The 25088-nt window shown below is 38.2% G+C and overlaps 1 protein-coding gene and 1 long non-coding RNA gene across 5 annotated transcripts in view; both read right to left on the reverse strand.

Annotated features, from left to right (window-relative positions):
* Positions 1–636: 636 nt before the first annotated feature.
* TMEM65 (transmembrane protein 65) overlaps positions 637–25088 on the reverse strand; it is a 31563-nt gene continuing 7111 nt past the window's right edge. For 2 of the 3 annotated variants that reach the window (XM_051778611.1, XM_051778609.1), the window contains 6 exons: positions 11074–11118; positions 8913–8980; positions 8110–8164; positions 6855–6897; positions 6096–6201; positions 637–4539 (listed from right to left, as the gene is read on the reverse strand). In XM_051778611.1, the coding sequence (XP_051634571.1) occupies positions 4447–4539; positions 6096–6201; positions 6855–6897; positions 8110–8164; positions 8913–8980; positions 11074–11118 (410 nt within the window). In that variant the 3' untranslated portion in view covers positions 637–4446. Of the gene's footprint in view, positions 4540–6095; positions 6202–6854; positions 6898–8109; positions 8165–8912; positions 8981–11073; positions 11119–24713; positions 24795–25088 lie in introns of all 3 variants that reach the window. The other variant, XM_051778610.1, reaches the window with a different exon arrangement.
* LOC127467085 (uncharacterized) lies at positions 13338–24699 on the reverse strand. Of its 2 annotated transcripts, none has more exons than XR_007902970.1 (2): positions 18555–24699; positions 13338–17815 (listed from the first exon to the last, which is right to left on the reverse strand). It is a non-coding gene; the product is annotated as an uncharacterized LOC127467085 (long non-coding RNA). The 2 variants fall into 2 exon arrangements; XR_007902969.1 differs by having other exon boundaries at positions 18292–24699.

Raw genomic sequence — 25088 nt, forward strand, 5'->3', positions numbered from 1 at the left:
ATCAATACGCTCATGTTTGAAAGAGCTTAAACCCTCCAGGTAAAAGCATAAGGTCCTTTTCAAAACAATAGACAAGCAAGACACTTTGATAAGCACAGTATTAAGAACAGAACATAAAAGAGGCACAAAATGCATTAAGTTTAAAGTCTCAAATAATTTAGGTTTTCCACAGCAACTCATGAGACTGTGGAGCAGCATTCAGAGCTGCAGTGTTCTTTAAGCCAGTTGCTCACATACCATTGAACTACCAAGGTGAAGACTGTTAAACCAGAGCTGTGTCCTGTCTGCAAAATGTTTTATCTTGTCATCATCTACTTACAGGAGAGGTACTACATCAGCACTCCAACACTCACACACACATACACCTGTCTTCCAAAATAAAACAAAAAATCCTTCTGCTTGGCTTTTAAATTCCAAGTTTATGCAAACCCCTCCACCCGCATCCCCACACTCCCACCCCCCACAATACTATTTGGAAGCAACACTATGAATGACAAGGGTCCATAGTGAGACAGGGGTAAAAGCCTTAACAAACATTAATTAAAGACTAAAATAAGAGCTTGAATTCGTGTTATGAGAGCTCTAGCTATTTTTTCTTAATATTTTAGATTGAAAAATTCCAGAGGCATATGACTCTCAGAGCAGGATGATAATTTCTCAACTTTATTAAGCTCTTTAGTTTATATAGTGATGCTCTATCAGTTTGTCACTAGACCATGTAAAAGGTCAGACAGAGAAGAGGGAAACGTGTTGGGTAGAAGTGTGGCAGACTCTCTGAACAACATTTACGAAGAGTTCTACAGCACAATGCAACCAGAATAGAGTAAAATAATAGCTAACCTATACAGGTTGTCAAAATGAGATAAGACCATCCTTCCAGTACAGATGTTTTCCTCACAGCACTTCTTCATGTGCAGACATCCACAAAAGGGACTGACCAGGGAGTGAAAAAAATGTGAGGAGCTCCAAAGTCCAGGAAAGCTCAAAATCGCTTAGTTTGCATACAAAAACCCCTGTTAATTCCAGAAGTTCAAATGCAAGTGGACTTCTAATATTAATCACAAACACCATCAATTTACCATGCAAACATTTTAATTATTTAAATCACTCTCTTCCAAGCATGAAGAGACAGAAGTACCACTCCATGGTGGTATCTCCTGTCATAGTGACAAAGGACCACCTTCTTATAACTTAAATAATAAATTCCTGTTTTGTATAACTGAGGCTGAATACCCACAGGATATTATTAACATTTCCCCTCCAGCATCTGGTCTAATAAAGAAACACAGAACAACTTTGCTGTAGTACAAAAGTTTACAGAAAGTTCAACAATTTAATTAAAGACAATACAAAGTATGTTGTCTGAATTCAAATAATTTATGTAAAAGTACATGCATGAGAAAATATTGGCGAGAAGATTTGGGTAACTATTATCAGATGTTCTTTGTTCCTGGAGATAATATACAGTCAAAAATACATTTATATTTTAAGTTACAATAAAAGACAGCATTTTAAACACAATTTCGGGTCTACCAGCCCTTTAACACAAAAAAAAATCCTGTTAACAGAGGATAAACAGATAGAATAAAAAAAAATGGAGCAATGCTGAATTCTCTGAAAAAACCTGCAGTGTTTGTTTTTTCCTTTTAGCAAGGAGGGAGAAGACACTAGAAAACAAAGGGGACTCAGTCTTCTCCGTTAAGTTTTTAAAAACTGTGATCAGGGATTACATTCATCCATACACCCCAGAAAAACCCACCCTCCTTGTGGGGAGACAGGGTACAGATCAGGCACAGATCTTCCCTTCCACAGAAGCAGTACCATGTCCACACATGTGTGGATCCTGCTGGCAAAGCAAGCTACCCCATGGTACTCAGAGGGGCAGCTTGGCCCCCAAACACACCTTCTCTCAGCCTCCAGCAGCACCACTAATCCTCCCAAATCACAAGTTATTTCTTCACCTTTGTCAAAACCTGAAACACCTGAAGTGACCTCCTTGATTATGGTACCTGACAATAGCCTGAAATACCGAAGATTTCTTACCATGTGTCACTTGCACTCCACATTTTTGTGGTCAGTTAAATAGTTTAACAAGACAACACATGATTAACTTCTTTCAAGATATTTTAGTTCATTGATTCTCAATAAAAGCATTGGTTGCAGTACAACAGTTTGACATACAGCAACAAAAGGTACTCAATTTACATGCACAAGCTATTTAACAATAATACAGTCTGTTGCATTATGAAACAAACACTACTGTGACAGTTGGCACAGCCTTCCAGTTGCTCTCATGAGCTCTAAGAAAGTGATGAAAACAGCATTCCAATGGTACAATGCCAAAGAACAGAGGTTTGGCCACTGCTGAAAGATTCCAATCAAGATGCCAGTATCATAACAGGAAACAGTGTTGGAATTACTGTAAAAACAGCTACAGAAAAAGCTATGCAAAATTTCTTTGATTTGTACTTCAATTTAAGAAAAATGCATGTGGGAAATACATAGAGCTTTGTATAGAAACAAAAGTACATGCAGAAGCATGTTTAAGGCAAGACAAATGTGTGGATGAGTAAAAAAAAAAAACCTCTCATCATTTAACTACTATTAACCTGTTGGGGTAAGAGTGCATAATTGCCTATCTGGATTGGTTTTGGTGGTTGTTTGTTTGTTATTTTAATTTATTTTAATAAAGCTTCCAACTTTGAAAGTGCAAGTCAAAACTCCTCTGCATTTGTATTTGATGCCTGGCTGAGCTTTTGTTCAGCTTTATAGTTTAGTCCAGATTGTCATGGTGTAATGTACAAAGTACAGCACATGCTACTAGAACAACTCACTCCCACTTTTCAAAGTCTGCTTCTCAAGAAACAGAGACGAGAGTGTCGCCTTCACTATAAATCAAAGTTTCAGTACTGCTGTTAAGGGGCTTCTAGAAATGAGAACACAGAAGTCAGATTTATGATACTGAGATAAGCAATGAGCTTATGTAAAACATACATGCTACAATAAGACTTTTCCTACAGCATATAAAAGTCATCAGGGGACTTAATTTTTCGTTAAACATTTCTTTATAGGTTTCACAAGTGCTAACAATTCCAGCAATAAAACTTTCAAAATGTCCTGGCTGTGCCTCTTTTTAGTGTCTTTTCCAAATGGTATTCAAACAGATACGAAATCTTCTCCTCTAAGGGACAATTATCAGTTTAGCATTATGCTATTGGCAAATCAGATCCTGAAATATTATAAATATTCGATAGCTGTAATAATTTAATCCATGTCCATATAAAAGAGCACATTTACATGAGACTGCACTGTCAGATCTATAACACACCAAGTAAGACTGCAAAAATAAAAGGCAAAAAAGTAAAAAGGCCTCAAGTGTCCTTTTTTTGTTGTTTGGTTTCTTTTTAGTAATTGTCTCACAGCGCAAAAAAAAAGTAGCAAAGGCTTAATCTTAAATACAAAGTTATCATCAGCAAATCAGGTCCTCTAATCCAGACTGATGGTACACTTATCATTTCAACTGAACCACCCATTATAAACTTGCAATGCCAGCACTCGTTCATACCCTGAACTGTTCCCTGGCCTCATCTACCCAATCAACTATTCACACCTTATTTTAAGCAGAACAATTAAAAAAGTTGTTTGTGGTTTTGAAACAGTTGGTCTGAATTCTTTAATACCACACTCAAAACACAAGAATACAAATTTAAGGATATCTCAACTCAGTTCTCAAAATACTGTTTACAAAGGAAAAAAAGAGGCATGAATATGGAAGTACAGAAGGTGTTAAAACACCACTTTTTAAATGGACTTGGTAGAGACCCTATACTGGAGACACTTACCTTGTCAAAGCATCAACATGATCATCTCAGAAGACAATTCAGAGACACTTAGTCAGAATTGGGAAAAAAAATGCAAACTATACTGTCAAAGATCACTGAAATAACTCATCTAAAGGCAGTGTAAAATGATGGCTAGTCAGGGGCAACCAGTCATCTTGCAAAGTGAGGGACTTCAAATTACTCATCAATGACCTCCATAATAATCTGCATTGAAGGACCTGATGAACAACAGTGATATTTCCATCATGCAATTACAACTGTTAAGCAACCAATATGCAACTCAAGAGTGATACTGTCATCCATGGTGGATTACTGAAGCAATAATCCATTAAAGAATAAAATCTAAGGGGAAAGTGGTAAACATCTTGCCATAAGTGAAAACACTTCAAAAATTTACAATTAAATAAAAAGTTAGATGATATAAAAAGAAGTACTGAACACAACAAAGCCACAATAAATTAGTGTTTCCATAAAACGACATGCTGAAGGTTTTGTTCCCAAGTCTATACATTTTTTACTGTCTGTTAATTCCTAAATATTGACAGCATAATTGAATAATTGAGGTACAGTAGTTTACATTTGTATATGTCTTGTAAAAAGGTTATTATTTTTCTTCCAGTTTTTCTTCCTCCTCGCCAAAGAACAACAAAGGAAACATTCCTAATATGCAGCCAATGGTCACTCCAATAGCTTTGCCCTAGAGAAAGGGGGAAAAAATTAAGTTTCTCACTGATCAGTTGCTACTCATTTGCCGTGTACCAACACAACCAGAAAAACATAGCCCTTGTTCTAGTTTTCAGTTGTGAGTCACATTTATCTTAGCATGCAGACTGGAAATACAATCCATGAGAGAAAGACAGTTATGACAATGTTACAAACAGTGTTTGCTGTGATAAAGACGATTCTGAAGAAAGAGGAGGGGAATGCTCATGAAGAGCTGCACAAGTCATAAGGGAGGAGACTGAGATTCAAAGGATTAGTAGGATGGCCAGGAAGACAGGGAAAGAAAAAAAACTAAACCAAAAAAACCAAACAACACCTGCACACATTTTAGGTGCAATTGTAAATGTATCTGTTTGTATCTGGTAATGCAAATTATCGAAGTCAGGAATAAGGAGTGCCTTGCCAACATCATGGCTTGCAAAGGCAGAAGGCAAAGACAAAAATATAAAAAATGGAAAACATTTCACAGTTGACCTACATGTATAAGTCAAGAGGAGAGGAAATAAAGTAAGAGAAGCGACATCCAAATCACATCACCAGCAGCAGGTGGATAATGTTTAGAAAACTGAGACAGCAGGTAAAAAATGAAAAAAATGTTACCATACAGGCAAAGGTGCTCAGAAGAGTTTTCACAGAAAAGTGCTGTGAATGAACTGCAGTACAATGACAGGGGTTTGCCACAAGCTCAGCTTCCACTGAGAGGACTCTTACAATGGGGACACTATCAGGCAGCCCCTTGACAATATAACAACCCTTTGCTGCTTTGATCTATCACTGTTAAAACCTGACTTTTTCCCCCCTAACTTTTCCTCAGCAAGTGCTATTTTTCTTCCCTTAAATCTGCATGAATATTTTCCCAATGAAGGCTCATTTTGGTAAAGTGAAAGAAATATCTGTTCTTTTTACTCAGTTTCTGATAATCTGTTTCTTTAATCAAAATAAACTAATGCTTTCATTGCCGAAACATTTGACCACTTCAAATGTTTAAATGTTAATTAAGCAACCACCCTGAAAATGTAACTGCCCGATGAGTGCCCTGCAACTGTAAACACAGGTAGTAAATATTACTGAAATGTTAAAATCTTACGCAAGGGAAAGCTAATTTTATATCCAAGCTAATTATAGAATACTAGAAATTAATACATACCAGTGCAGGTATATGAATAGCAAGCGCTTGACAAAAAATGTGTAGGAGTAAACTACTAAGATGTCATAACTATCAAGTAAATTATCTTATCACCATAGCCAGAGCTAAACCCGGTATCTGCACAGCATACATGAAGTGATTGCAGAGATTTTCCACATCACAAGCCATTTGTGGCTCACTGCATTAAAAAAAACATAGAAGCCCAAAACAATCCAGTCTCATGATGCTCCCTGATATGGGCTCACAACTCAACCTTACAGGAAATGTAAGCACAATGCTGGCGGTCAATGAGTTAATGGAAAAAGTGACAAAAAGGATTTATCACCTACTAGTTTAAGCAGAAAAAGCTCCATACCAGCAGTGCCTACCTACAGGATACTCACCAAGTGTGCACTGAGACGCGTTTGCCACATGTCAGCTTGTTTGGGTGTCAGGTCAGGGATTGACAGACCCAGTCGTGAAGCTAAGGCTTCTACGTAACCTGCAAGACTGGAAGAACAAGAAAACAAGAAAAAACAATTGTGAATCTGATAGTGTCTTCTAGTGAGGATTTTGAAATATTTGAACTTAAAATCTATAGCTTTTCCTTCAGCATACTGATAAAGACATTGACAGATTAATATGGGAAAGAGTTTAGACTTCCAAAGGTCACATTTTGCAACATAAGTTAATTATCTCGCTGATTTAATATGAAACATTTCCATAAAAACTTTATGCAGTGCAACAAAACTAGTGTGATTGTTACTGCATTTTTGTAGAGTTTGTAAGTAACCGTTAGTGGAGGAAAGGTCACACACAGGCTAGTTAGTAATAAGCCTTGTTATTTGCAGAAAACAAAGCATTAGAGGGAAAGTGTGAAAAACAGGCATAACAAACAGCTTTACTTTCAGCAACTACACAAAAATTTCCTTTAAAAATAAAAAAGTCACTGTATCTGTTTATATCAGAAATAGGTATGTCTAGATCTAAAGAGATTTCAGATATATAACTGTTTTATCTGAGAAGGAAATGTCTTCATATCTGGCCATAACAATCTGAGGACGTATATTAAGTACATCAATATTTTATCACCAAAAAAAGTATTTTTCCACATTGCATCTCAGTAAATGCAGTTAATATTCTTAATACAAGTGCATACATACCCCAGTCCGGCTAAATCTGAAACAAGGTTTCCTAAAGCTGCAGCTGGAGGGAGGAAGAGGGAAGAGAAAAAGGCAAAGGATTACTTTAGTTGTGAACAAAACCAAGCAACTCCTCTCCCTCCCCTCCTAGTGACCCTCACTATTCTCAGTATATACAGGATGAGAGACTAGAACTAGGGCCCTCTTATTTTAGAGTTTTTATTGTGACCTTACTACAGTTTAATAACAGCAGGAGATTAAAATAATAGGAAGTGCAACTGTTTTTCTTGACTTATATGAAGAAAACTTGACAAATATAAAAAAAACAACACTAGCACCTGGAAATCAATATAACAATTTTTCAGATCAGAGTTAAGAACAGCCATGTGTGGCTGCCAGTTCCATGCAGCTACTGCTGGACACCAAGCAAAGCCTTCCAGTGCCTGAAGAGGCACAGGAGCAGTGGAAGTAGAAGGAGCTGTTACTCAGGTATGTAGCTTTGATAAACATTTCAACAAATCCACAAACTCTGTCAGTTTAGCAATGAATACTGTCCACGAGTGAACAAAGTTATACACAAAATGCATGATTTCACAGCAGATCTTACTGAGATAAGCTTGACTGTCTCACACTGCAACAGAGGACTGCACATTTCCAAACCATTAACTCACTCTGCTATAGACACTTTCACTTGAGCTCTCTATGTGCTTTCAAGCAATGCTGCCCCTGCAGTTAGTGGACCCACGAGCAGGTTTTTACCCTCTGATGTTGCAGAGGCACCAAAGCTGTCAAGCAAAGCTTATCAGTTTTGGCCCAGCGCAGGAGCAGGGTTGCTCCTTGGCCTTCCCTTATCTCATGGAGGCAGAAGAGCCACCAAGAACAGCAGCCAACACAGCAAAAGGACACCAACACTGATCTCCACTTAGCACTGCAAGCAAACAGCAACATACAAATACATATATAGACACACATCAATACGGGACCCTGGGGAACTTAAAAGCAGTTCCATTACAGAAATGCAAATATGCTTTCCCAAGTGACACAGGATTTGAACTATTAGGTAAAAACTGACAAGAAGCATTTCAAAAGCTATTTGCACTGAAATTCCATTTCTGCAAATGGAGTATGTCCTTGTTTCACCCACAGGTTGCTTCTTTATTAGGAAAGGCAGCTGCAAGACTGAGGAAGAGCCATTTCCAGCCCTGTGTGCCACTTTCAGCCTAAAATATAGGAATGTGTCATATTAGTCTAAACATGCTGCATTTTTAATACTTGCCTGCCATAGTTGAAATTCCTAAGACAACTCCAATTGACAATTCTATTTGGGTTCCCTGAAAAATAAACAGTTTTGTCATTATTTGAGGGATCTGGAGTTAAATTATATTGATACAACTGACAGAAGTATTGCTTAGTGCTTGTCTATGTTAAAACTGAAAGGATAAATGGACGTTACTTCTACTAGATCTGAACAAATCCTATCCTCCTGGTATACATAATTTCCCCTTGGGAAAAGAGCCTACTTCTGATACTCTTTTAGTATTTTATACTATTTCGTAAGAGGTTTAATGGACAAACCTTCAATCCCTATCTCTGCATACCATTCTTCCTCACTGTAATTTTTAGCTGAATGTATAGCTCTGAATGAAAACTTCTACAAATACTGAGCAAACAAATAAAACACAGTACCACAGCTCCTTACGTGTTCAACTGAAGAAACAAAATCACAGTGAACTGCACTATGAAACAGCAGTACGTGGTCCAAAGATGAGAGACAACGTGCATGAATTAAAACAAGACATATTCCAGTTGGATATAGCAAAACATTTTCCACTGTGAAGAAGATGAACATTGGAACAGGTTGCTCAGACAGGCTGCCCCTGGATTTCACAAGTCCCATAAAAACATGAACAACTTGACCTTACAGCTGATTCTGCTTTGAGCAGGAGGTTAGACTACAGACCCTGAGAAAGTCCTGAGCAAGAGGACTTTCTAAACTAGACCTCATAGTCTAGTGTATTCTATTCTCTTGAACAATATAAATCTTATTGACTTGATCAAGGAATTAAATAATGAACTTACCGCAGCAATCATAATTGCGTTATCCAAAAATCCAAACCCTACAAAAGGTAATGCATTGTGGAAGAACACTAAAAGAAATAAGTAACAAAGAGAAAATAAAATATTTATAAGAGAGTTCACCAATTCACAGGAACAACTGAAATGTCAGTCTAATACCGCCTTTAAGAAAAAAAAAGACAACATACACAAAATTCCTTTCCTACTCATTCTACTGAGGACCTTTTTGTTACTGGCAGGTGCAGTAAAACCCTTTGCTACACAGAAGTGTTACTAACGACTTCTGAAGAACCAGGTAAAAAAACTTATTCTGCAAACACTTGTACAATTTCAGATGGAAGCCACTCATGCCTACTCGTGTGTAAGAGAAATATTTAAAGCTACACAAACTTGGGTAAGATTTACAGACCTTCCAATGGGTGTTGCAGTATCACTGAAGATGGCCAACTGTTTCACCAGACTCCCTGCATTCTTCTCTTGCATGAAATAAAGGCCCTTTCTCTGCAAGTCCCTCGCTACTCCTGTGCAAGAGTTCCATCTTCACGTATTCCTAAAAATTTGTATTTTAAGAGCATTGCCTTGGAGCTGGACAATTCGTATCAAAACTCCTTCAGCTAAATCTGCAAATGCTAAGGTGGCTCTCACTAGAGTGTCATACAGTGTTATTTACCCCACTATTTCAACCAAAACTTCTGTATCTTGATTTTGTTTGTACACTATCCTCAGAGCAAGTCAGACTTGAAGCTGCTCCTTAATACACTTTTTAGGAAATCAAGTTTCAACTTTAGTTTCATGTATTTTTTTGTTTTCACTTCTGAAACCCCTGTTAAATACTTTTGAAAATATTTTCTATTGCAGAAACTTGGAACACATTGGTCTGAATAATTTCTAAGAATGAGCACAGTGCTACTGTATCATTCCTTTTTGTCCTGCTTCATTTTCTCTCAGGTTTTAGAGTCTAAGCTGATGGAGGTGGGACTAAATTTGCACAGCATTGCCTCCAGCTGAGTTTCAAGTGCTCACTTCATAAGACTAACTACAGCACTGAGGACAGACTATGTGACAAAAATACAGCTTAGAAAGTTAGAAATTTTCTTTTTTTTTTTTTAACATTTAAAATGCATCAGCTCTTCAGTTTGGATTTGGTTGGTGGGGTTTTTATTACTTCAGATGGTACTATAATTCCTTCATTTTATAAACTTAAAGAGATGCAAACATAGGAAGAGGGAAGAAAGAAGAGTGCATAAACCTCAGTCGTGAAAAGGAACTGGCAAGAGTACCTTTTAGGTTTCTCTCTCACAGACAGCATGAATCCATGACCACACAAAAAAAAACAAAGCCACACTCAGGATGTTTCTTAGGTACAAGAACATGAATGGACATCTGTAACTACTTTCTAAGGAGACACATACCTTCTTAACTCCACAGGTAAAGGACTAAAGCACAAAACGTACGAAACTTTCCAATTTTTCGTTTTAAATCACCACAAGACAAAAACCCCAAAAACATAAACAATAAAAAAGCACACAGATATGCCCAATATTTTCAAAATGTGTGTATACAAAACTCTGTAGCTACAAAAGGAGCTCAAGTTCTTAGTGAAATGGGCAGACTTTTGGAATTCATGGAGTAAACAGAATGCCAGGGACCAAGTGGAAAAAAAAAAGAAAAATAAGTGTAGATATTTAGAATAGGAAAATGTTTGACTAAATAAATTTGGTCACTGGAGAGTATAAAGCCACAAAAATAAACTAATTTGGAAACTAAATCAGAATTTGAATCATTACAGTATTATAAAGAATACACAGTGTATTTCCAATTTCTCTGCAATTTTATACCACTTCTCAGTCCTTTTTCAACAAAAACCCCACAAGGTACTGCAGCATCAACACTGTTTGGCTTAGAAAAACAATGTTTGCTGCTGGTTTTGAGCAGCCTGCTCTCATTTGGGCTTTCTGTCCTACTTTCACTAAATGGTGCACATTCTCCAGCCGAGGTGTTATGAAACAAAGGCAGCAGGGTGAATGTTGGTGCTTGTTTTGGTTTTCTGTTACTCCATTAGACAGGGATGAGGACAGACTAGCACTTGTAGAAAAAGATGAAGCCAATTCAAAGAGAGACTGCACAATTACTGAATCACATTCAACAAACATTCTTCTTTTACCATGTCTCAGTTGTCCTGGAGATGGTGGTGCAACCTCCAACTTCTCTAGAGAAGTCAAAATAAATGAGAAAGTTAGATTGTTCATCGCAAATTTGTTTATTATAAAGTTTTTATCAAATTATTAGCCAGCAAAAAAGCAGTTATGTTATTTAACAGCTTTCAAATGGGAAGAAAAATGCTTCACACCTACATTTTTATTATTTTTACAAAAGATAACATGTTATTAAAAGCCAAAAAGTCCTACTATAATATTACTAGCTTAAACTAGTATAAGTGATTATGCAAAGTAACAGCATACTTCAAAAGCAGCCCAACAGCCATCTTTATTACTGAAAATTAGAAAAACACACTAAAATTAGAAAAATCAAGATATCTAAAGACAATTGTATTTTAATTTTTTTTACAGGTCCTCTAAACATGCAGCAGACAACATTCTTTCCCCAGACACAGTCTGCAAAAAAATCCTACCATTTCTGTTCTCACAGAAGGCATCTTTTAATCGCTAGTGTAAGAATAAAAGAAAAATAGAGACCACTGATTTTGGTAACAGCAGATCAAGTTTGGTCATTTGGTGCATGTTTCAGGTATCCTGGACTCAAATCATGAAGAGCTTGCAAGGACCAAGACATCAGTCCTGAACCAAACAGAGTACTCTATGGGACACTATTTTTTTCTTTTAATGTAGATATCAAGCATAAGAACACCCGTTTTCAAACAGAAAAAAGCATTGCCCCACTATCTTCCAGTATTATGAACCCTGACCTTTTCCATACTTCTGATGAGATAATTTCTATAAGCAAAGGTAAAAAACGGAAAAACATGTAGATCCTACAACACTCAAGTATTCAAATATTACTTGGGGCAACCAAGAGATGGAAAGACAGTACTGCAAACAAAGACTGTGATTCATTTGAGCATCTTTCTGAGCAGTGCAGACTAGAATGAGTATCCTTGTATCAAAGTCACTCATATTCAAAGCTGTTGTAAAGAAACTAAAATATTCACTTACAGTAATTTTGAGAAAAACAAACAAGTTGGGTCATAATACCAGTATTCAGCCAACCAGGACACTGACTTCCAAAATAATTTCATTAATTGAAGGTCTTTAACAACTCTCAAGCTATAGGAGTTTCTGAAGAGCTGCTTCTTCCCTCTGCCCAATATACACACCAACAAACACCGTTGTACTCATCATGCAAGTGGGACAAGTACAGCCCAAATACTACAGAAATAAAGATTATTTTGTTTTCCCCTCAAAATGCCAAGGAATTCACAGATTCACAGCTCAGGCTGGAGGAGGAAGAAAAGAACATGCCATGGTGAACAGATGGGAGCCCATTGAGAGTCAATCTTCTGAAGCCTCAGGCATCACTGGTGCACGACAGCCAGAAAACATCAGACTAAAATTTTTAGCTTGTGTTCAGGAAGGATGGGATCAGGGATGAGATCCATTTTCATACGGTCTCCTTCCATCCTCACAGGTTAAGCAAATCTTTTACAGAGGCATGGACAAAGAAAGAGCTATCTATATATATACCAGTACTGCTCTTTCAGCAGCTTTTCTCAGAGACAGCAAGTCTGTACAACACTGGGGAAAATCAAAGCCACCTTGAATCAAAGAGATTAGCTGAGGCCACTGTTTCCAAGAGCTCCAGATGCCCTGGGGGTGGCCAGGCAGCCTAAGCCAACACCATCACACCCCTGACTAAGCTTCCCTAAACTCAGCTTGCTCCATCCTGCTGAATGCCAGAGAGAGAACAGAAACCCCAAATCAGGAACACAAGCATAGAAGGTCAGCTTTCTGCTCCGACAGGAAGCTATCACACCAACCAGTGTGGTTCCTGGGCTTCCTGTGACACTGCCACTGAAACAATCCCTGCTGCAGCACCATCTAGTCTTCAGATCTAGTTCTCCATATACAAGGATTTCATGATAAAAAGCTGTAACAGCACAGACAAACTTCCAGGAAACTCTACCTCTGAGGAAGACATCTTTTCATAGATGAATATCTGATTATGATAGTCAGTTAGGTTAGATAATTTCCATGTATTTTGGGCACCAACACAATACAAAAGACTATTCAGTTTGTCACAAAATACCACAAAGCTCTAGAACATCAGTCCTGTGGATTTAACTACAACTGATTTTTGAGTTTGATAGCACATGTCAGTCTACATAATTACACTCTATTCAGTGTAGCTAGACAGTTATTAAAATAAAACTAAAAATAAAAGCCCAGTGCATAATTGATTTTAGAAACTTAATACCAAAAGGAGGAATTGAGGGCAACCATTTGGTAGAAACAAAAAGAAATAAAAATCTCTTACATCTATGAATAATGGGAATTCTGAGTCACGTTAACTAATAAGAACAAACTTCTTCAGCACATAAGTCAAGGACTACCTTGGGGGAAAAAGAAGGGAGGCTGAGGGACACTACTTTGGGCTTAGAGGAAAGATAAGTTCGTGCAAAGTAGAGGGAAATAGCAAGGGATCAAATATAAGCAAAAACTACTTAATTATTGACATAACCTGTTTAAGTAGTGTGAGATTCCTTCTAAACAGCAATTTTATAAAGCAGGGCACCTAAGGTGCTTCAACACTACTAGGGCAAATGTTAAAAGAGAAGTCACTAAGCATGGTAGCACCACGCTGTGGAGACCAGACTGCTCCTGTCCAGCCATAGGGAGCTCTTGGGTCAGTAACAGCATCTTCCTGCTGCATCTTTCCTCATCATTAAGGTAAAAATTAATCTATGAAAAAATCTGTGATTACACACATTAATGAGACAGGGAAAGGAGAAGTCTGACAGATGAAGTTCAGATAACTGCTGCAGGTCAACCCTTGCACACCCTGGACAGGGAAACTCCCTCTCTGCCTGAGCCAAATCTTTGGCCTAGAGAAAGCATCTTCTCCCACCCCAGCACAAAGCAGGGCCAAATCAGACCAGGTTGTTCAGAACCTTGTCACACAGTACCTGCAGGACCAGGCTCATGGAAAAATCTGTCCCCTATGGAGCACCAAAACAAGACTTTAGAGCTGCAGAGGACTTCACTAACAGCTGAAGTACTCTTGGCCACTGCCAGGTACAGAGCACTGCCCGCCACAGGGAAGGGGCTAGTCTAGCTCAGCTCTACTTGCAGAGGCCAAGGATTAGTTTAAAGCTGGGACTTTGGGAGGGGAAAAAACGTTAAAGTAGAAAAAATTAAATAACCACTGTGGCATTAAAGCCAATAACCTTTTTACAGAATCACTTCCAATACCATCTCTTTAGAGCATAACATACTTTAAAACTCTGCAAGATATGAAAGCACTGTGAGCCAAAAAAAATCTTTAAAGCAATTTTTTAAAACTCTAGATAGCAAAATGTATTTCAGAATAGGGTATTTATTCATAGGAAGTTGTTCTGACTACTTGAATTTTCAAGACTCAGCAGAAAAAATGAGTAAAAATATTCAGAGAGTACAGCAAAGGAAACATGTCCTTCGCTTGTTTTACTAGAGGAAAAACAAAAATCCAAATTACAAAACTCCCTTTCAAGAGCTCAATTCAGTCCAAATCCAACAATTCAGAGTTTAAATGTCTGGGGGAAAAAAGAAAACAACCCTAAAGTACTTCAGTATTGCATTTCAGATGGCCATTCACCAGTTCATCCTGTGCCACACTGCTCAATAAGACACTAGAATTCATCTTATTGCAAAATGAATAAAATGAAATGGTGCAGTAAGGAATACTGCTATTTTCTTACTGACATTCATTACCACAAATGAGGTTATAAACCAAGGTTCAAGTGCAATACATGTCATGAGTCCTGAATTAGCAAAGTCTGGGGAACAGAAAAAAAATTTACTGCTTCTTAAATATGTTCTTGATTTTTTTTGATTTCACAGTATCACTTTTTTCCTAACTAAATATTTACTTTTTTTTGAAAAAATAGTTTGATCCTAAAGGTGGGGTTAGGGGAGGGAATATAAAACCATCAACATAAATAATACCATTATTCACAACTTGGCCCAAATCCAGCAAGTTAAATTCACTCTGTCAGTTGCAGCCAAGTATTTGCAATTTAGTTTTAAGATTATTATTCCTAGCTGACAAAAACCCTCAACTAACATGTAATGGGCATGCATTTATTCAGATGGTTGGTAAAAAAACAAAACAAAACTAGCCAAAAGTTGTCATCACCAGTATTTGAGTTATCAGTTTTTTAAGGACTGGCATACAAGAGAACTTTCAAGCCTAAAGGCATGTATTATGTTTTATTGAAATTGCAGCTAACACTGCCATAACATTTTATAGCTAAACATGTTACTGTCACCCAGGGGCAGGAAACACTAACACTCATAGCAGATACTATGGCCAGAGCTCAAAGATACATGCTACTGTTGAGTATTGTTAAATCTGAGATAAAAATATGAGTATTTTTTTATAGATTTTTAAATAGTGACTGAATGGTTAAGATTAATGATTTAACAATGAATATCAAGAAGGAAGAGGAATATGAAAGATATTAACAATTTAGATCCATTGTAACCTCATTTTAGGTTCTGAAGGTGTCTAATCTGGAAGCTACAGAGTGTTTTGTTTCAAATTCATCAATCTGTTTGCTCCAAAAAGCCCATCCAGGTCATTTCAGCAAATCATTCAGATACACATCACTGCAACAGGAAAAGCATCACTTGCATAGAATAAGAAATCAGAGAAATTGTTGTGTCTACTAAAAAGAGGTACTCCTTTACACGTGAGTTCGTAAGAGAATTTTTATCCCCAGCATTCTCAATTGGAGCTTAGAAATGGGATGTGTGTTATTGCTTGTTCAGAGGTGGATCCTCAAAATAAATTCTGACCCTGATGTATGAGTTCATTCATGGAATAAGCTCATAAGGCACATCCTCGTTGTCCTTTGTTCCTCCTCAATGTTTTCGCCAAAGCTGCAAAATTCTCAGTACATACAGCAAAATATGGAGTTGAAAAACCTTGTTCCATTGATCTTCAATTGGATTCCCTTAATATTCCATATGGGAAAACAATAATCCATGAGTTGACAGCAAAGAAAAATTCTGCATCATTTGGTATAACTCACAAATGGTTTCCTGTTACTACAGCAATTAGGTATGAAAGGATGCTGTCTCGTGCAGTGCTAAATATAAACTTGGCTCTCAGCCCCTTCAGTCACATGCCCACCAGAAGGGAAAGCTGGCAAAGCGCTGGTATGAGGTGAACAGAGGATGAGATAGAAAATTTCTCTACTACCCCGAAAAACTATGTCCAAACAAATATTCTGCATAAATACAAATAGAGTAGTATTTTTTTAATGTTCTCTGTAGCATTGTAGACAATTGCACAGTGATCATGTTCTATCGCCCTCCTTGAGAAACCCTGACGTAGCAGAAGAGATTATAATCTTTATTTGAAATTTCTGTTACATCTACTGGACCAAGTGCTGAACAAGCTATGCAGGAGTGTCATTTGCTCCCTGGCTTCAGTCAACCAGTTCCCTTCTGAACAAAACCCAGGAGTGATTTCAGGCATTGATCATTCCTGGGACCCCCTATGGTGACTGTACAATACATTTATCCTATTATCCTTTCCAAAAATGTGACAGAGCAGTCATATCCTCTCAAAGATGTTTAAGAAAAAAGAGAGACCTAAGGTGGAAATCCTCACAGGAAAATGCTCATAGGAAAAGTATAAAATGCAAACAGGCATCCAGAGGCTAAAATCATTGTCTTCAACATTCAGGAGGGCTTTATCACTGATCTAATCCCGATCTCTATCAGTGCCTTATAAATGTAAAAATCAGCATTTCCACTCAAGCAGGTTCATGCCAAAATAGGATTTGCAGTGGTTTACTTAAAAAGGTCTCAAACTGCAGTTGAAAAAAATTAGAAACAAGATGTCTGCCTCAAGATTAAAGGGGTTTAATCAGCTAAAATGATGACAACGCAGAAAGGACTTGCAGCTTGTAACAGAAATGCAGGGTAAGATAGAAATATAGAATTTGAGTTGTCTCCTTCAGAGAGAAATGGAAAATGTCAGAAAAACAGCTGAAGTGTTAGTATAAAAGTGCCAACAACATGCTAACATTGATAGGAGAGTTAGCAGGAACAATAATGTGGTATTCTGATCTGTGTGTTCCAGAAGCAAATGATTACATTATTATTTAGTGAAAAAATAAGGTACTTGAGAACTGTCAAGAAAAACTTGCTATAGCAATTCCCTGACTGGAAAGAGCCATCCTCAGAGTCAAAATTCTCTGCCTCAAAAAACCAAATACTTATCCTCCCAAGAGGCTGGCTCTTCTTCCCTCCTCACCCTCTCCATTTCAATGCTTGAGGACTTCAGTGAGTTCCCAGGAGCCAGAGGAGGAACATCCCCCAGTGGCACAGCAAACTAGTTCCATCTTCGGATGAATGAATCTTCCCCTGGGATTTAACCACCTCTCCACTAGATTTGGAAACAATGCCAGGTGAGTACTTCTAACTAACATTCAAGTGAAATTAATTTAATCCAAATATACTTGTCTAACTGTTTCAGTAAGATGAGGTGCCAGTACTTCTCTATCAGCACTGATTTTTCTTGGGCCTCTCTGGTTCAAGGCAGGAATCTATCCATCATTTCACCAGTCTGCAGTTGAGCAGAGCAGCAGTGGAGCAACAGTGCTGAACTGGAAACAAGACCACGATATCTGTGTATTATCAGGATGTGAGATTAGGCTTCTGCCTGTCCTCTGTGACAGGTTCCTGTAAGAGGACAAGAAAAGCAGTTCTGTGGGACACCACCAAAGATTTGTTAACAAGAATTATCAGCACTCTGTGCACAATCTGATCTGATCTATTAGAGGACTTTCATCGCCTTCAAATAGAGCTGTGTTAGGCATCACTGATGTCTACATGAGTGCTCATGAAATATCTAGGGAGTTATATATACAATTATAATATCCTTTATTTGATTATGTTCCCCCCCAGGCCTTGTTTCAAAAAGAAGTCTGAGAAGCTGGCGAGAGATGAGCTTATTTATTCCCACCCCTCCTCTTCCCTATGGCCTTCCTCCACCTGCCCAAAACTACACTTGTTTCCCTGGGAAAGAAGGGGAGTGAGAAAAAGGTATTAAGAACAGTGTATTGCACTGGCTGTCAAGCCCAGACATAGTGGATCTGGTACTTGCAGCCACCAGCATATTCCCTTGGAGGGCAGAGCTTATGGAGGGCAGAGCTTACCTGTGCAGCACCCAGGGTAACCACGACACTCCCTTCTCCACTGCCCCGGCACAAAACTGAGTGTTAGTAGCAACATGAGGGGCTTGTGCCTCAGAGCAGACATAGTGGACCAGGTCCACACTATATTCTCTGGATTTTTTCAAACACATTTGCTGTTTATACTGTCATTTTGAGGCACAAAATGTGAGGTTTTACCCTTTGCAGAACCCAAGGGTCCTGAAGTGAAAGAAAGTCATTTGGTTAATACCACAAGAGATGCTTACTGTCAGAGCAAATCCAACGCTGGCAACAGCAGTGCTACCCACAGTCCCTGGTACCAGCAGCACCTGTACTCAGGCAGACAACAAATCTTCCCACAGCCACCACCACCCGCAGCCTGCTGCAGCAGTGCAGGAACAGCAGGTGGGTGGCTGGTAAATTGTCTTTGGTGGGACTATTTTTTTCCTTTAAGAGAACTCTACTATGATGTTTACAGAAAGCTGAAGATAAACTGCTATTACATCACATACCATTAAGTATCAGCCTTTTCGTACGCAGGAAGTTTCATTCCCTGCCTGAGGACGACCTTGGAAGCAAGCACAACTGCAGAAATAAGCTCCTCTCTGAAATAATTTCAAATGCATGTAGAGTTTATTGCTTTTCATCTGTCTTAGAATTAAAAGAGCTACCTAGAATAAAAGAGACAGAAAGATAAACTGAATGACGTTCAAACATTTTGTTACAGACTTACATTAAGTGTAATTACACTCCTCCTAATTTTTCATTGCAGTGGGGTAATAAAGACAAAGTATGAGCTGCCCTGAAGTCCTTAAGAAACTATTCATACCTGTCAGCCAAAGGAACACCATAAGAAGCCATTGGCAATTTAAGTTCCAGCTATAAGTTACACTCAGATAATTTGTACCTCTCTATATAAATGCCTAACGAATACAGAATGCAATAGCAATGAAGCTATTCTTAACCCTTCACCTGCTGCTACAGGTAGTGCAGTAGATTCATCACTTGGGTACCTTCTTCCCTTCTTCCCACATAACTTAGCAAAGCTTCATTTATGAAACTAGTCTGACTTCCCCATTTGACTCTCTGCATAGTAAAAGCCAAGTCACAGGAAAAGACTGTTTATCTTTGGCAAACAGCTGAAGGAGTGAATATAATGCAAAAACAGATAAAAATCACTTTACATGGAACTTCACCTAAGGTATTTTCTTTTGGCTTTTATGTTATAAGCATATGGAATACCTAATGGGTTGTTATGCAGCTGCATTATGCAATAATTTACTCTGCACGTAAATTTTAAGTTCTAATAAAAAAACCTGTTCATAAAAATTATCTGAAAGTATTAATATTGCTGGTTTTGTAAATAAAGTAATATAAGTAAGGAGAAGCAGAAGATAAAGACCACTGTGCTCTACTCTTCCTATAAGTAAGTGAACAGTTCTGACTAAGGTCACTTTTAATTCTTTCAACCAATTGCCTTTATTCTGCAAAACAAAACAGGAAAATCCTTCTCCGGATCAGTGTTTCTGCAGCCTTTGGGAAGCACGAGGCCTCTCTCAGGAGGATTCAGTTCCAAATGCACCCCTGCAGCTTCCAGCTGCAGAGCCAGCGCAAACTTCAGCTCACGTCACACCCCTGCAAGTGCCAGCTGTGCACACACTCCCCTAAAGCTGCTTCGGGACCTCTGCTCTATGAAGAACTACACATCTGGCCTGTCCATTTAATCCCACTGTTTCTTAACTTTCCCAGGAAACTACCCAATGCCAGTTCACGTAAGACAGCGTTCCTCCACTTAGGACAGTCTTTGTTTTTCAACTTTGCGCATTTTCCCTTTTCCACTGCCAGGATTTTTTCACCTGTCCTTTTGTCACAGCTTCACTGTAAGTGGACAGCAGACTTCCACGAGTGCTGAAATTATGCCCTTCTCCTCCAGTTCTGTTAATCCGCTTCAGAATCAATAAACTACGAATGTGAAAGCACAGCTGATTCCAAGTTTTCTGCACACATAAGCCTGTTTCATTTTCTACGTGTGAGAAAATATGGAATCTAATCTATTTAACCCTTTCCCCTTGGCAGTGGAAAGTATGCTGTGGCACTAGTGTACTGCCTGCATCAGTGACACAATTGCAATGCCACTATTTACTGCAGAACTAAACCTACAACCCTCCATTTTTTCATGCTGTGAGATGGAGGCTGATCACAGAATGCCTCCAGCATCCTCCTCTCCTCCCTCCACTTCTCCAAAATCTGTGCAATGTTTACACAACCCCTTTTCCAGCAGCAAGGGAGGGGATGGATCCAGGCTGAGGATGCCTCTTGGAATGCTGAAGCAAAGTACTGTGTACTGCAGGGGGCAGCCACTCAGACCAGGATGAATAATTCTGGATAGAGGGCCAGAGGAAGGGAGAGACAGCTCCCTTCCTAGTCACAAGACAAATTTTGAGGTAAAAAATATAATTGCAAGTACTTGACAAAACTACAAAAGTAATCCAGGAGATCACAGCAGTATTGCTCACTTGTGTAAGTCACTGCAGGTGCTGTCAGTGACAGATCCCAGAACAGACTCCCCGCCTGAGGCACAAAAACCCTCATGGCACTTCTCATGAGAAAACAGGAAAAACAGAACCTTATAAGGCCAAATACAAAACTGCACCTGGAAGTGATCTAAAGTCACGTTGCTGCTGCAATGGGTGATTTGATTCTTTTCCTCCTGCTCCTAAATTCCCTCCCAATTATTTATTTGGCATTTCTTTATTGTGGCACTTGAGCTCAATGAGGTACACAGTCAGGCCCAGAGAAGAACAGCAGTGCATGGAAAGCAGAATCAAGGCTTTCACATCAAGAGGTTTTCAGGACAGGGGGAAGAACAGAACATAACACGAGTGAAGCCAGCAGTAAATCTCCGTGGACAAGTCACGTCTTCTACACATCACCTCGTCCACAGCTCATCTAGGCCTGCTCTCACACCCTGTGGGAAATCCAGGAGAATGTTTTTCCTCCATGGTTGGGAAAGAATAATAAAAGTGAGTTTTTGGTTTTGGGGTCTTTTGGGGTTTTTTTTAACTGAGCTTTTAACACAGGGTCAGACATAAATGACAGTAAAACTCAGTCATATTAGTGTGCAACTGCAAAAACTGAAATAAGCACAGAAACAAGGCAGAAATGATAGGTTTCTAGCATCCAACCCTGAGAAGCAATCCAACAGCAAAAACTTTACAAATCCAAAGACTGTCTTTCTTTCTTTATTTCTGATAAACCAGACCCAATAAATGAGGAAAAAACAAGTTACATAGATTTCCCACTGAAAAAAATTTCAACCTGGGCCACTTGTACTTTATCAGAACTACAAATGCACCTTTGGTACATTCCTTCTGTTCAGGGAGGGGGATGTAGAATTGCAAGAAGTCTGTCCGACATTTGCAAAAGGAGAAGATCACCAGGTTGATTATTTGTAACACCACTGTCACTTTTGCAGCTACCTATTCACTTTATTTACTTCATTCCATAAAATAATAACTGGGGAAAGGGGGATGGATTTCAAGTTGCTCTCCCATCTCTTCTCTCTGGTAAAAATCTTTATTAGGCAAGATGGGTTGTAGATCTAGTTGAAAATTCTTACAACTCTTAATCTTGAATAAAACAGATAATTTTACATTTGTAACATCACATCTTTGTTTTGTGAAAATCAGCCTGTTGCCAGAACTTACTGAAGCCAAGGAACAGCTGGATAGAAAGGTTAAATGTAACCTGAAAATAGAAGCTGATGGTATTTGAAAGAGCAGCTAGTAAAGAAATTGTTTTGTTCCACATGCATTTCTCTCCAGTTTTCCACAGAATCAAATAAAGCCAATAAAACACAATTTCTACCCATTCAGATTGTTACGAGAGATAGGATAATATCCTCACGGAGACTGACAATTCACACTTTCAGAATAAGACAAGTTATAGCAAAAATTAAAAGCCATGGAAAAACAGTTACTTTAACAGTACAATAACCAGAAATTGATAATGTCTAAAGACAAGGAGAACTTAGTAGGTCAAAATGCAACAATTAATCGTTGGTTCACAAGAAGCATTTGGACCTGAGCTTTGTGGCAATACAACTTTACATATGGCAACACAAAGCACAGACCTCTGTCCGTGGCATGGACAAGAGTCACACAGAATCACATATGATGCCCTGTGTCTCCTCCTAACCCTCTGAAGGCTTCCCGGAATGTTTTGAAAGAACTGCTGGAGCCCAGCCAACAGATCCCAGGGTATCTCCAAGAAGTGAGCTTTGGGAACCAGAGCCTGGGCCACTACAGACACCCATATCTGGCTCCTCTCAGTTCAAGTTGGTCTCACTGTAGAAGACTTTTTGTCTTAAACTTTTCCACTCTTTCTGAAATAAAAAAGATTTTGCAAAGCTTTGTCCTTCCCCCAGGTCATGCAGGAGACTTTCACCAGGATCACTGCCAAACAGTAAGGTATGTTTTAATTCTGGAAATGCCTGTGCTCCTGACATCCTAAAAGCCATAAAGTATTTAAGAGCATTGAGGAAAGGTTTTATCCCTAGATATAAGCAGTAGGAGAAAATAAAACAAACCACCTGCTTCTTATGACTGCTTTAAGCTAATAAGAGAGTTGATACAGAATATGCCTCATCTCAAAACACATAATCTTAAATATGTTCCTATCTATCCTTTTAATTATCTAGAGAAAAATATGTGAGTTAAAAAAAAAAAAACAACAAAAAACGTTTGAATTTACCAAAAGAATCTCAGTTTGTCAAAATAAAATTTAATAAAAACTCAAAAAATACCCAAAAAGGAATGAATATGTTGAGTGCATCATATACAAATGGAAAAGAGCAACTGATGCAGCAAAAACCATGTAGCAATATCAGTATGTATTATGACTGGTAGATATTTTATTAATTAACATATAAATATCTAAGAATCCAAAGTAAACGAACACTGGAAAAAAACAGTTATGGTTTTATATCCCACAGTTTAAAAGGAAACATGCACTCTGCTGGGTTGAAAACAGTATTTTGTGAGCTTTAAAATGCTCTCCATGTTTCAGAGGAAGCATTTGTTTCAGGCATGGGTTAGTCACATCCCAAAAACTTCAACGGGCTCATTCAGTGTTAAAGGAAGTTCTCATACAGAGCAACAAAACAGAAACCAGAACGCATGCTTTCAGTTTTTGAAATAACACCGTGCTAATTTAGGGATAAAGAAAGGAAGGGGGGACACGAAGCAGCTCACACATTCCTGACCAGCTTTCCCCATATGAGCCACTCTTGTAAAATAATAAACAACACCAGAGCTATCCAAGATAGCTTCCTTAAGTACTCTGCTTGCATTATATACTTATCTCATTTTTCCATTTAGTTCTTGTTTTTAGAAAAGATTTTCTCCCAGAGACACTGCCTCTGTAGTTCCGTATTTGGATTGATTAAATAATAAATAAGACTGACTAAAGCTATGAGTTTTCAGTTGAATGAGTTAGCCTTAAATAATTTCTTCCTTAGAGAAACTGGTAGACTTCATTTTCTTTTAATTTATGTTACATTCTGGAATAGTACTTCTGTGCTCACAGAATAAACACGATCCAGTTCATTCATGTCTGTTACAGGGAGAGCTAAATGTTTTGAGTCTATCACTCTGAGAGGTTTACGTGGCATTGTAAGTAAAAGCTGCATTTCAAGTGATCTCTCCTAAAAGGACCGAAATCAAAAGCACCCTTTGTACCAGATAGGATAGTTATTGGGAGACAGATTTTCCTTATAGCTATAAAACGTATTATTTTAAACAAGACACAATTGAAGAACAATGGCTCAAGATTCAGATTTTTTTTTTCTGATTCATGATTTAAAAGTTATTTGTACATGACACCTATTTTGTACTCATCACATGCTTAAACACATGCAAAAGACAAAACAAATTTTAATTGGAGCAATCTTATTTTACATTTTGTAGGGAAGGGCAAGGGTAACTAACTAAAGAATGATGTTTTGTAACAATAATATTATTTCTGCATTATATTTGGACCATCTATTTAATGCACACCACTTCACGAGGAAAAAGCATAAGGTAGTGACACTGAGCTTCTTCAACTAAACGAAGCTGTTTCAATCTGAAATCTCTGATCAAATTATTAACTAGAAACTACAGTACAGCTCAGGAGTTTCCACAAGACCCGGACTTGAAATGCTTTGGTCACATTAAGTCTCTGAAGATGTGGATTACTGAAATTCTTGAGAAGGAAGGCTTTATATGAATATGAGCAGAAACTGTGTACTTCTATTTCTTGCAGCACTCCATGCCAACTGCACCACAACAAGCAAGCGGGAAGTCTGTCAAACCAGCAGCCTGCTGGCCTTATGCAACACAGGTCTCGGTAAACACACTCTTCTGCTTGGGGTTTTTTTACTGTACCAAAATCATCGGTCGTCTCTGGTGACACTACCTCCTCTGCTGGCTTCTCAAGTGGTACCAGTGGTTTAGGATACCTGGATGCTACAACGATTTTTCAAAAGCAAAACAGCAATAATTCATTATTTAAAATCTTCCAATCAATACTGGAGTGTCTGTCAGCAAGGAAAGATCCTTTATAAATATTAAGACTGGATTTCTCTAGGTTTTACAACAATTTCACTTGAATGTTTGCAGGCTTTCCTCTGCAAAAAACATACAGCAAGTTTCTGCATGTAAGCAGAGAACTCAGACTAGAACCTGCTTTAAGTTACATGAGCAAGTAAAATTTCAGAATAGGGAAGCAAATCAAACCACAATAGCAAAAACAACATGAAC

The sequence above is a fragment of the Manacus candei genome, unplaced genomic scaffold (genome assembly GCF_025592945.1).
Source record: "Manacus candei isolate 608988 ecotype Guabito, Panama unplaced genomic scaffold, ASM2559294v1 h1tg000013l, whole genome shotgun sequence".
Taxonomy (NCBI): Eukaryota; Metazoa; Chordata; class Aves; order Passeriformes; family Pipridae; genus Manacus; species Manacus candei.